We start from the raw sequence: 12445 nt of genomic DNA, 5'->3' as shown, positions 1-12445 counted from the left end.
TAACAAATGTTCTTTTGTTAGATTCACTCTGTTTATAATTAATGAGGTTAATTTATGTTCTTTGTGCATTTGTGCAATTTAATTTTTTTTTGATGATTGTAGGCATCTCTACATGTTTGTGTTTTCATTTTATTTTATTTTTGTTTTCTGAAATGGCATTTATGGGTATATGCTAAGGTTGTTAGCTAAAAAAATCAAAAAATTGACCTCCAAAAAAATGGAAAAAAAAAATCTCTCAAGTTTTATTTAAGATTAAATTATTTTTTAATAAAATCGACCTTTGGATAGTGCTGAAAATCGAAAAAGTGTAAATCGATCTTCAGAGGTAAATTATTAATTATATTTTCTTTTTACAAATATCAACCTGCGGCATCCAGGTTAGTCCGTATCCTTCACCTACTATGAACGTGTGCCCTTTCTCTACAATTGTTTAATTGAAATTTGACATGTTTGAGTCTTATATGTGACTTCCTAAAATCTGTAGTATATGTATTGTCATCATTATGTGCTGTATATACATATGATCCTGTCTGTATTATATATATATGTGTGTGTCGTCCGTATTTCACTTATTCAGCAGGTTGCGAGCATTAAAGGTTTTGAAAGTTCTGCATGCCAGACATGCTAAAATGACATGCTAAATCACTATGAAAAAAATTGGAATTAGCTACGAACTTAGATTCATCGTCAATGTGTCACTAAATAACTCGTACGTAACATAATTTTTTTGATAATTTAACGAATGAATTGTTTATTATTTTAGCTATAGAATTTGCCGGTCGCTAATTCCTGTATTTTTTTGGCAGTGAATGGATACTGAAAAAAGTAAAGAAGACCTTGAGTGTCCCAATTTAGGAATTGAGAGAAAATATGATGAGATTTTTGTGCAAGTGAAGAAGTTATTGGTATTAGCAGGGCCTTTGATGTTAGTAAATATTTTGTTATATTCCTTACAAGTGATATCTGTTATGTTTGTTGGTCATCAAGGAGAGCTAGCTCTTTCAGGTGCTTCCATGGCTACTTCCTTTGCCTTTGTGACCGGCTTCGCCTTGTTGGTTAGTCTTTCTTTTACTTCCTTTTTTTATCGCGTTTACAGTCAAACACTTCTAGCGGGATGTTGTTATAGAGAACATACAGTATAACATGATATGAAAGTCGGTTTTAAAGAAAATTTAGTCGTTATAGTGAAATGTTATTATAAAGATGATTGTTATAGAGATGTCTGACTGTATACGTAAGGAATATAATTACTGGATGCATTTAGGTACTATTGAACATCTTTATAACGACATTGTTTGTCTAGAAGTTTTTTGGTTGCTATAGTGAGATACTGTTATATTGAACACATTATATAACATAAAATGAAAGTTATCTACGTGCAACACATGTACATTGAAACTAGTTTCTAACTTTTTATGTGCACGTAAATGTTTTGTCTTTGTCTGTACATTTTGATTCTATGTTTGCTTGGATCAGATGGGAATGGGAAGTGCATTGGAAACACTGTGTGGTCAATCATATGGTGCAAATCAATATCACATGCTTGGTATTCATATGCAAAGGGCAATGTTTGTTAATCTTTTGGTTAGCATACCACTCGCTTGTATTTGGGCTAATGCAGGACATATTCTTGTAATCTTGAGACAAGATCCTGAAATAGCAGCTGAAGCAGGAATATATGCACGTTTCATGATACCGAGCATCTTTGCCTATGGACTACTTGAATGCCAGATTAGGTTTCTACAAGCTCAAAACAATGTCCTCCCTATGGTGCTTACTGCAGGAGGCACCGCGTTGCTACATGTTTTTGGTTGTTGGATTCTTGTGCTCAAAACTGGCCTTGGAAGTAGAGGAGCTGCTCTGGCTAATGCTACATCTTACTGGATCAATGTGTTTTCTCTTGTTGCGTATATTAAGATATCGCCTTCCTTCAAAAATACATGGACCGGATTCTCAATCCAAGCATTTTCTGGTATCCCAAGATATCTTAGACTAGCAATTCCTTCCGCTCTTATGATATGGTATTCCTCAACTGCTTTATGAATCTAATCATTATGTTACTCGGACTCTCCAAAAAAATGTTGCCATTATTCGAGGATCTGACGTATACCTGACAACATTTCTGAAGAGTCGGAGCAACATAGTACAAGTAATGTCAATTTGACTCTTTCCATCTTTTGAAACTCAGCTTGGAGATATGGTCGTTTGAAATGATGGTTCTGTTGTCTGGTCTTCTTCCTAATCCGAAACTAGAAACCTCAGTTCTTTCCATAAGGTTAGTTAGTATTTTAACACATTAATTTCACTTGCAAATATCACGTTTGATATTTCGATTATATTTTGATGGCCCGGCCTAACGTTACTATTACTTAATTTTCCAGCCTTAATACATCTGCTATGATACATATGTTGCCTCAAGGACTAGGTGGGGCTACAAGTGTAATAGTTTCCAATGAATTGGGAGCTGGACGACCAAAAACAGCTCGTCTTGTAGCGCGTACTGCAACAATCTTAGCTACCACAGAAGGCATTCTTCTAGCTATTGTCATGGTTTCGATCCGTAAAGTCTGGGGCCATTGCTATAGCAATGAAGAAGAAATAGTCAAATATGTTGGGAAAATGTGTTTCTTTATAGCAGGATCTCACTTCTTAGATGCACATCAATCTATATTTTCAGGTATGTCCAAATCTACTTCCAAGCTTCTATATTGTGTATTTGAGTCAAATATTAATTTTTATACATATATAATAAATCTTGAATACTCTCTGTAGCTTTGCCATTGACCTTATTAAAAATATTTAGGTATTTCTAGAGGGTGTGGGTGGCAAAACATAGGTGCATCTGTCAATTTGGGAGCATTTTATCTGTGGGGAATACCAGCTGGTATTGTGTTAGCTTTTGTCTACCATGTTGGAGGAAAGGTACTATTCCTTCACACATTTCATTCTCATTGCATTATATTCTCGAGTTTAAGTTTTATGCACTGACAAAGTGTTAAGATTTTCTTACGCTGTCAATGTATTGTGACTGGTTAAAGAAGATTGTGCTTCCTTTTCTTTTTTGAGGTTACCAATAAATGTTCGTATAGAGAATCACGTGTAGTTACCTTTTAAGCGACTTAATGGTGTAATCTTTTTTTACAACGTCGGTGTATAGAACTTATACTCTTTATTCTATGTGAGTTGAATTATGTGGCAAAAAACTGATGGTATATATACTTTTCTAATTGTGCAAAAGGGACTTTGGTTGGGAATCATTCTGGCCATTTTTGCACAAACACTGATTTACTCTGTTGTTATTCTGAGAACAAATTGGGATAAACAGGTTAGTTTTTGATCCTTTTTAAGGCTTGTTTCAATTTCAACAACCAATTCATTTTTCTACTTTCATTGTGCTACCTCTAGGGTGTCATAGCCTATGTTACTCAGATGTTTCAAAAATGTCACCAGGTGTATGTTGGGTTTCTAAAATGTAGTGCATTTTTAAGGATTTAACACGGGTGTGACAATACTTTTTGAAGAGTTTGAGCAACATAGACAACTTGCAAGAATTAATCTGTGTCGCTCGGACTCCTCAAAAATGCCATTTGGTGCGTGTTTTATCCTCCAAAAGTATTACTTTTTTTGAGGATCCAATACGGATACACCAACATTTTCGGAGAGTCCGAGCAACACAACTCTTTATCTCATTCCCCTGCCATATCTCCAGCAGGCTCCTTTTTTTATTTTTCTTGTCTTTGATGAACGAATCATTGTAGATAATGCAAGTTTGTTGTGTTTTGTAGGCAAAGAAAGCTGCAGTTAGGGTGACTCAAGAATCAATATAGAATAAAATGGTTAATGAGATTGATATCAAGCATAAAGCAGATCAATTTCATGCTCCATCCAAATCTATGATGCTAAGATCATCCAAAAAAGTTCAGGAAGGATTGATTGTGTTTTTTCTTTACCAAAATAAGTATTCCTTCCGTTTCATTTTATGTAGCTGTGTTTAATTGGACATGGACTTCAAGAGAGTAAGAAAAAGGCGAACTTCGCCACAAATTAAAGAAAGCTTTAGAAATCGTAGTTTTAAACATGCTAGATTTAATATCCAATTAATGGATTAATAACCTATGGTGAGTTAATAGTGTTTAGACTATCAGCTAAAACACATAAAAATGCTATGCGGGGCAGGTCCGCCCCATTGTCATCCTAATCAAGTGTCATTCTGTATTTTCTTCTGTGTTAGCTAGCTATGGAATCACCCTGTCAGCTGCCTTTTTGGCCTACAAAACTCAAAAAGGACCTGCATTATTACTGTATTGAGACATAATATAATTAACTAAAAGTGATCATTCTTCCTAACAATTTAAACTTTAGATAGGTTGGTAACATAATACAAGAATCTGAGGTCGAGTTAAACATGAATTTACCTCTTTTTCCCAGTTTGTCCGCAGAGTAACTATTAAAAGTAGTAGTGCTTGTGCAAAAAGGGCAAGAGTTATACCCAACCATAGTCCCTGAAAATCATATCATCATAAGATATTTCCATACTTCCGAAGATGGAAATGATAAGAAAATGAGATGATTCAAGGAGTATGTACCTTTCCACCTAGATGGTACACAAAAGCTAATATAACACCAGCAGGTATTCCAAAAAGGTAATAAGCTCCCAAGTTGACAATTGCCCCGATCTTTTGCCATCCACACCCTCGTGCAGTACCTAGATTTTGATAGGTTGTAAGGTCATCTAGTCATTTAACTCTAGTGGCAAATTTAACCATGGGTTTGCTCTGTGTTTCAGGTCGAACCATATATGTATGTGTGCTAAAAACAAGTATAAGGAGAAGATACAACAAATGTAAACTTTTTGTTAGTTGAACCATTGTATTTTGCTTATAGTAAGGAAGTCTATGTCATTTTAGCCTTTATGTAGATTGTTTAGTTTATCCTCATTATTCTCTATCAGAGGTTAGGTCCATGTCCCCCCACACCATTAAGGTGGGTTCGTGAGTTCAAAAGTGTTACCAGGTATGAGGTATGTATCAGATCTTTCAGAGGTAGTACATTTTTTTGAGTATCAAAAACATTTTTGGAGAGTCTGGGCAATATATCCGCCTATAGCCTCCTCAAGACTTGTTATAAACGAATCAAGAAACGTAGTCCAGATTCTTGAAACACAGCAACAGAAACCTTGCATTGTAAAAATTTGGACGAACCTGAAAGTACAGATTGAATACCATCTAAGAAGTGAGATCCTGCTAGCAAGACTAGCATTTCCGCTACATATCCGACTACTTCCTCCTCTGTGCTATAACAGTAGCCCCACAGTTTACGAACCAAAATCAACACTATTGCTGCAACCACCCCTTCTGTAGCCACCAAGAATACTGCAGTACTAGCTGCTAAACGAGCTGCTTGAGGTCGTCCCGCACCTAGTTCATTTGAAACTCTTATGCTGAGGAGGAAGCCAATTAAGTATACAAACTAATGAAGAACCATATAGAGGAAAATGCAACCGAAGGAGATTTAGAGCCCGTTTGGATGGGCTTAAAAAAAGTAACTTTTATGTATGAAGTATTTTTAGAACTTTGAAGTGCTGAAAGTTATTTTTATAAATAAGCAGTTGAGCGTTTGGATAAAAGTGCTTATGTTGAAAATAAATGCTTGAATTTTAGGGTTAAAAGAATAAAAAGGGTAGTTTAAGAATTTAGTTAAAATATAAAGGATATAAAAGTAATTTCCATGGTCAAACAAAATGGTTTTAAGCACTTAGAAAAAAAAGTTAGAAATCCTAATTTTTCATTTTTGACTGAATTTAAGAACTTTATGGCTTAAAGTTAGCATTAGGCACATACGTCCAAAAGCTAAAAAGAGGCTTATAAGTTGGTTTGACCAACTTAAAGCCCATCCAAACGGGCTCTTAAAAGTGTTAAGAGATTCACCTCGTGGCACTGCTTAGTCCTAACGGAATCATATACACCATGGCACATGTATTAAGGCTGACACATTTCAAAATTAGTAACCCTTTGATAAAATAAGATGTCAGGTTGAGATTAGTATTTAGTTTGACATAAGAAGAAGTGCAACCTGATAGAAAGAACAGACGTCTCTAGCTTTGGATTTGGAAGAAGTCCAGACAACAGAACCATCATTTCAAATGACCAAATCTCTAAGCTGTGTCAAGAAAAACAAAATACTCTGATTCATTCGTTCATTTTGAAAGGAAGAATATATGTTCACATAGATTAAGAACACTACCAGAGCATAACAGCTGAAGGAATGGCAAGTCTCATATATTTCCATATATCATGAAATGCCTCTTTTGAAAATCCAGTCCAAGTGTTTTTGCAGGAAGGCGATATTCTGACATATCCCGCTAGCAACAAAAGATTAATCCAGTAGGATATTGCGTTAGCCAGAGCAGCACCCTTGTTGCCTAGGCCAGATTTAAAGACCAGAATCCAACAAGTGAATATATGCAGTAAAGTAGTGATCCCCGCGCTAAACATCATGGGGATCACATTGTTTTGGGTTTGTAGAAATCTAATATGACACTGGAGAAGTGCATAGGCGAAAATAGTTGGAATCATATAGCGCGCATAACTTCCTGCTTCAGCTGATATTTCCGGATCTTGTCCCAATAATACGAGAATATGCCCTGTATTAGCCCAAATGCAGGCCAAAGGAACACTGGCCAGTAGAAGAACAAGCATTGCCCTTTGCATATGGATACCAAGCATATGATACTGCTTTGCACCATATGATTGCCCACATAAAGTGTCCAATGCACTTCCCATTCCCATCTGCAAAATTCATAGATGATTAAACACCACTTAAGTTTGTATTGTTATCTCATGTATTAAAGTTAGTAAACCAGAAACAATATAGCTGCAAAGCAAAAATAGTATCCGGGTCCACAGAATTCACTGTGTGTCCTTAAGGAATTTAATCCCCTCACTGTACCCTGATTTTATAGATTATTTCCTCCCACGATAAAATGGATAGAACATTAAAGAAGTAGCGGTATCTCAAACTTCTTCAATTTCAACAAACCCAAAATGCAGCAAGCAAAAATAGTATCCGAGTCCACAGAGTTCACTGTGTGTACTTAAAGAATTTAATCCCCTTACTATACCCTGGTTTATAGATTATTTTCTCTCATGATAAAACGGATAGAACATTAAAGAGGTAGCGGTATCTCAAACTTCTTCAATTTCAGCAAACTCAGAAGAAGCAACGTAATCACACAAAAATACAACTTCGTTTGTAAGAAAATATATGCAGAAGAGAAGAAAATTCGATGTTCAAACTTGAGAGGAGGCCTCTCTATTTATAGCGAACAAAGGGTTCGGATATACCTGTTCAGAACAGTCTCATCTGTTCAGAATAGGCGCATAGTGTTTTTTTAGAAAAAAAATGTCTTTTCAGAAGGAACAGGTCCTTTCCAAAATATTTTCGTAAAATTTAAATAATCCCATTTAGTTAATTCGGTTATTTAGTGAATTCCGCGAATTTAATTAATTCAAATCAATCCGTGAATTAATTAATAATAATAATAATCAATAATTCCGAATTAATACTGAATTTATATTCGGAAAAAGGAAATCACTTAATGAGATTAATAAATAAATTTTAGCTAAAAAATTATCAATCAATCATTTGTCATAGCAATAGCCGAGCGAATGACGGCGCGAGGGACACCCTCTACTTAACCCTTTATGTGTTAAAAGGAAGTATTTTCTAATATAAGGACTTTTCTTTTCTTCTACCGATGAGAGGGAGAAATGACTTTTCATTTTCCCTTCATTTGTTCCCCACATTTCCCAATTATTCTTTCTCATTCTTTCCCATTCACACTCCATTTAAACCAACCCAACACGTATAAATTATGGATGCGGGAAAAAACATCTATGGTTGAGTGGTTGAGGCATAGGAGTAACAACTTGAGTAGTTAAGGTTCAAATCCTAGCTACTCCAACCTGAGACACATGCCTTGATGCCTAGCCTAAATGACATGAAGCGCCTACCCTGCGCTTCTTTAAGCCTTTGAAAACATTGACCCCAACAACCACCATTATTAAGAAGAAAGGGACATCATTTACAAGTACCTCCTACAATTCAGTGTATTTTGAAGGTAGTGACGAAAATTCTATAGGGGTGTCAAAATATAAAACTTGTAAAAGATAAGGGGAGTCGACATATAGGATTTATACATAAAACTAAAATTTTAATCTAGTTAGACGATGTAATTTTCCAACGATGGGATCATGTTCGACATGGTAAAAGTCCATTTAAGATTTATTGATACAATCATATTAATAACTAAATCACCTTAGTAACATGAGTTTTAACTAGTGGAACAAACATTTCTTCAAACACCAAGAGACAAAGAAATATAAGGAAAAAAGTAAAAAGGACTAACCAACAAGCTGAGACCAGTTACAGAGGCAAATGAAGTAGCCATTGAAGCACCAGAAAGAGATAACTCTCCAAGATGACCAACAAACATTATAGATATCACCTGTAAACAACAAAGTAAAAAATTAACTGACATAAGAGGCCCTGCTAATACTAATAACCTCTTCACTTCTTCCAAAATCTCATTTTTCTTGTTCTTAGACTCTTCTTCCTTTTCACTTTCTCTAATCAATGGGCACTCAAGATCTTGTGTATCCATTTTCCTCTGTCAAAGTCTTCCCTCCACAAAGCAGTAATTTTACAACAGAGGATATGTATTCTGGTGCAAAAAAAGCTAGCTTTGTTGGCATGTCAATTAGTCAATGTGCATACGTGGCCCCGATACCATGGTTATTAAAAGAAAAAGCTAACTTGTTAGTCGGTAATTTGATCGACAAAATTGTCTGATATTTATATTGATGAGAAATGGCGTGTTCACAAGTCGATTATTGATCAAAATTAAAATTAAACCAATTTAATCGATTTTTAAATTATTAAAATCAAACTAAACAAAATATACATCCATTGATTTTTATATTGGTGGGAGATAATATGTACTCTTGAAATTAGAGTACATATTGGTGCTTCCTTGGATGCCATGTACTCTTGAAGGTGGACGCAAGCTTCCTTGGATGCCATGTTGGTGCTTAGGGATGAATAATAGAAGTGGTAAATGAGCACTTTTGGTGAAGCTTGAGCAAGTTAAAATGGTTCGATTCAATAAACGGATCATGATTTAACTTGTCCATAATTTAATTTATTTGGATGAAAATTAGTTGGATCTAAGTAAAAATATTAGATAATTTTTTTTCATTCGCTCAAATTTTAATAAATAAAATTACTCGGTGTTTGTGCTTGTGGGAGCTAGCATATACTTCCACCCATATTGCTCTGTCTCTCCTCATTGTCATCCTTATTACAAATGCTAGCTGTAATACATTTTTAAAAAGTGCTAGTAATTATTTTCAAGTCTGCCATAACAGTAGCTGGCATTGGAAAGTTTTGAACTAATAAAGTGGCTGCTTTACCAAAAGATCAGCTACTACATTGCCTATTATGAAGTTGACTTCGAATTTTTCCATACCTTATATTTATCTCAACGATTAGTCTATGGTTCTACAAAAGTGAAAAACTCATGGAAATTAAGCATTGTTTTGAACACAAGTATTTATATGAGGTGAGTCTTGATATAATGGTAAAAGTTATTTTTGTAGGGCTAAAAGGTCAGGAGTTTTAATTTAATTACTTATCTAACAAGATATTTTCCCCAAAGAAAGGAAGACAATATTACATGAACAAGCATTGATGATTACTAAATATAAATAATGACAAATCAATGGAATTTATTAATGTATTGCAAACACACATAGTAATAAATCATTGAATTCCCTTTCAAGAGGATCATACTTTCACTAGCAAGAGGTGATAATTTCCAAGAACTTGGCACAATTTTACCACACTCACTTGTTTTATTCCAAGAACCCTTTTGGGAAAAGTGACACAAAATTGTTTTTAATTGAACAAAAAAGGAATTTTGCTTCTAAAAACATAAAGGTAATACTCTTTTGGAGACATATCACAATAGGAAAGTATGCAACACAAACTGAACAGAGAGAGTATATTATATCGACACAATGATAAGAGTTGTTGTTGATCGATCAGAAAGTTCCGAGTTTCAATTTGATTAATGTTACATGGACAAGCATTGATGATCAATTCAAGTAACTAATGATACACATCAACAACAACAACAACAACCCAGTGAAATCCCACATCGTGGGGTCTGGGGAGGGTAGAGTGTACGCAGACCTGACTCCTACCAATGTAGGACGGCTGTTTCCGAAAGACCCTCGGCTCAACTAATGATACACATATAGAAATGAAATTAATTCATTACAATAGCACATAGTATAAATCATTGGAAAATCCTTTCAAGAAGATCATAATTTCACTAACAAGAGGTGATAATCTCAACCAATTTGTTGAAATTTCGAGTTGAGCTCCCACTTGGTCCAACAGCCTTTAGAGCAAGTTCTTTGTACATTCCAATTTGTTCTTTCAATTCTTCTCTTTTTTTTGACAAAACCAAGTCAAGTGCTTCAATTGTACCACTTTTTGTAAAAACCCCACCTTCAATTTTCACTCCAATTTTCCAAACTTTCTCAACCATCCAAGAATTCAAATGATGATCTCCAAAAAATGGCCTACAAATTATAGGCACACCAGAAGCTATGCTCTCCAGAACCGAATTCCATCCAGAGTGATTTATAAAAACTCCAATTGAACTATGTCCAAGAACTTGTACTTGTGGTGCCCATGGCACAATTTTACCATAATCTCTTGTGTTTTCCATGAACCCTTCTGGGAAATGTGACATAAAATTCTCTTTAATTGACCAAAGAAATGGAATTTTTCTTTCTTCAAGTGCTTGAGCCATAGCTTTTAACTCATTAGGTGGTGGTGTTGCAACAGTGCCAAATCCAATATATGCCACAGAGTTTGGTTCTTGATTATCTAGCCACTCAATGCAATCATTTTTGTCTATACTATTTGCTAAGGGTGGTGGTGAAGTTAAATTAAAAGGGCCAACATTAAGGAAATTGTTGAATTTTGACTTGAGATATTGGACAATTGAAGGATCTAATTCTTCAAATGAATTTATTGGTATGGCTGTACCTTTTCCTATGGTTTTCCCCATTTTGTGAAGCATCATTAAAAATGGCGATTTTAGGTCTCCCGAGACAACTCCTCCCGGCAAATCACCAAGTCTTAATTCAGAAAATCCTGGAATAAATTTCAAAATTTCATCTTCACGTCCATCAATTCCTGTTAAGAAAAAAAAAGATTGGTCATACTTTAAAAAATAGACTTATCACTTGTTCAAAAATTTAGTCGGAAACATGAAAAGAATCAACTTGATTTAATAATGTATTTCATTATCTTATTTTATAAACATCACATTTTACATCAAATCTAATCCACTATAAGTTGTTATTATCGTATTTACGTATAAATATTTTATGTACATACCTTGTATCCCAACATTTTCTCTAATTAGATCGGTATCTACATGGACGGAGAGTGACCCAGCCGCAGAAGTCCATACCGGAATCCAACTAACATTTAATTCTTCAGCCATCTCACCGGAAAACCACATAAACGCGTCAGCCATAACACACGTAATTTTTTTCCCTGACTCATTCTCAGCAGCAACTATAGCATTTTGTAGATTTTTCTTCGCCGATTTGAAAAATAATCCTATAATCTCTTCGATACCTCCGAGCACGTAACCCTCTGGAATACCATCAGAAATGTCATAGGGCTTAATGTTATTATTATGATGATTTTTTTGTGCGGTAGGAGTAGTGAAAATGGAAGAATTTGATTTGTTAGTGCTAAAAAATGTGAATGTCACATTTGGTAAAGAATTTGCTAGCCTTTGGACAAGTCCAAATAAAAGTCCAGCATGTGTTGCAAAAGGGAATGCTACAACAGCAACATGGTAATTGGACATTTTTTTTTTCTTGGAGGAGTTTATGGAGAATATAGAATGAAAATATCACGGAGAAGAGTAAAGATTTAGTTTATGTTTTTCTTGTTTTGTTTTAAAGATCTAAAGAAAAAGTTTGTTTAGTAAAAAAAATATTGGCCTATAAGTTTCTATAATGGGTAAAAAAGATGCTTTATAATAGGAGATTTTCTCGTTTTTTTTGAATGGTTGCAATTTAGATGATAAATGAACACAGTGATAACTTGAGAGAAGGATAAAAAACACATCAAAATATCTCTCTTTTTTGAGTTTCATATCTAAATTATTAGAAGTGTGAATTTCATATTTAAACTATCACTTATTAGTTTGAGAAACGCATATCTCTCTTTTATTTTTCTCTCATCATGGTTTATGTATTGTACTTTCTCTTTCATTTAAAATTTTTTGTCACATTACACTCCACATAGACAAAACATTTCATCTTAATTAACAAAAATTAAATAAATTATTAAA

The 12445-nt window shown here is 34.5% G+C and overlaps 3 protein-coding genes across 3 annotated transcripts; 1 reads left to right on the top strand and 2 right to left on the bottom strand.

Annotated features, from left to right (window-relative positions):
- The first annotated feature begins 809 nt into the window (after positions 1 to 809).
- Positions 810 to 3925, top strand: LOC129891633 (protein DETOXIFICATION 16-like). Its single transcript, XM_055967048.1, has 7 exons — positions 810 to 1055; positions 1477 to 2021; positions 2189 to 2275; positions 2382 to 2677; positions 2804 to 2922; positions 3239 to 3325; positions 3786 to 3925. The coding sequence occupies exons 1-7, from the start codon at positions 810 to 812 to the stop codon at positions 3825 to 3827; spliced, it is 1422 nt and encodes a 473-aa protein (XP_055823023.1). The 3' UTR covers positions 3828 to 3925.
- Positions 3926 to 4055: 130 nt separating this feature from the next.
- On the bottom strand, positions 4056 to 8844 carry LOC129891632 (protein DETOXIFICATION 16-like). The gene is made up of 8 exons (XM_055967047.1): positions 8408 to 8844; positions 6244 to 6788; positions 6073 to 6159; positions 5928 to 5984; positions 5202 to 5440; positions 4587 to 4705; positions 4416 to 4502; positions 4056 to 4268 (listed from the first exon to the last, which is right to left on the bottom strand). Exons 1-8 carry the CDS (start codon positions 8660 to 8662, stop codon positions 4236 to 4238), a joined length of 1422 nt encoding a protein of 473 aa, XP_055823022.1. The 5' UTR covers positions 8663 to 8844; the 3' UTR covers positions 4056 to 4235.
- Positions 8845 to 10061: 1217 nt separating this feature from the next.
- On the bottom strand, positions 10062 to 12076 carry LOC129891631 (kaempferol 3-O-beta-D-galactosyltransferase-like). The gene is made up of 2 exons (XM_055967046.1): positions 11473 to 12076; positions 10062 to 11268 (listed from the first exon to the last, which is right to left on the bottom strand). The coding sequence occupies exons 1-2, from the start codon at positions 11954 to 11956 to the stop codon at positions 10394 to 10396; spliced, it is 1359 nt and encodes a 452-aa protein (XP_055823021.1). The 5' UTR covers positions 11957 to 12076; the 3' UTR covers positions 10062 to 10393.
- Between the last annotated feature and the right edge of the window lie 369 nt (positions 12077 to 12445).

Source organism: Solanum dulcamara, chromosome 6, assembly GCF_947179165.1.
Source record: "Solanum dulcamara chromosome 6, daSolDulc1.2, whole genome shotgun sequence".
In the NCBI taxonomy this organism is placed as follows: Eukaryota; Viridiplantae; Streptophyta; class Magnoliopsida; order Solanales; family Solanaceae; genus Solanum; species Solanum dulcamara.
The sequence above is the reverse complement of the archived record's forward strand: the minus strand, read 5'-3'. Positions and strand labels throughout refer to the sequence as shown.

Coding starts and splice junctions, on each gene's coding strand:
- LOC129891632 (XM_055967047.1), bottom strand. CDS start 8,662: ATGGATACACAAGATCTTGAGTGCCCATTGATTAGAGAAAGTGAAAAG. Junction 4,706..5,201: donor TATTCAATCTGTACTTTCAG/GTTCGTCCAAAT, acceptor ATCAAAATCTAG/GTACTGCACGAGGGTGTGGA. Junction 4,503..4,586: donor TGTACCATCTAGGTGGAAAG/GTACATACTCCT, acceptor TATGATTTTCAG/GGACTATGGTTGGGTATAAC.
- LOC129891633 (XM_055967048.1), top strand. CDS start 810: ATGGATACTGAAAAAAGTAAAGAAGACCTTGAGTGTCCCAATTTAGGA. Junction 1,056..1,476: donor TGACCGGCTTCGCCTTGTTG/GTTAGTCTTTCT, acceptor TGCTTGGATCAG/ATGGGAATGGGAAGTGCATT. Junction 3,326..3,785: donor GAACAAATTGGGATAAACAG/GTTAGTTTTTGA, acceptor TGTGTTTTGTAG/GCAAAGAAAGCTGCAGTTAG.
- LOC129891631 (XM_055967046.1), bottom strand. CDS start 11,956: ATGTCCAATTACCATGTTGCTGTTGTAGCATTCCCTTTTGCAACACAT. Junction 11,269..11,472: donor AGAAAATGTTGGGATACAAG/GTATGTACATAA, acceptor TTTTCTTAACAG/GAATTGATGGACGTGAAGAT.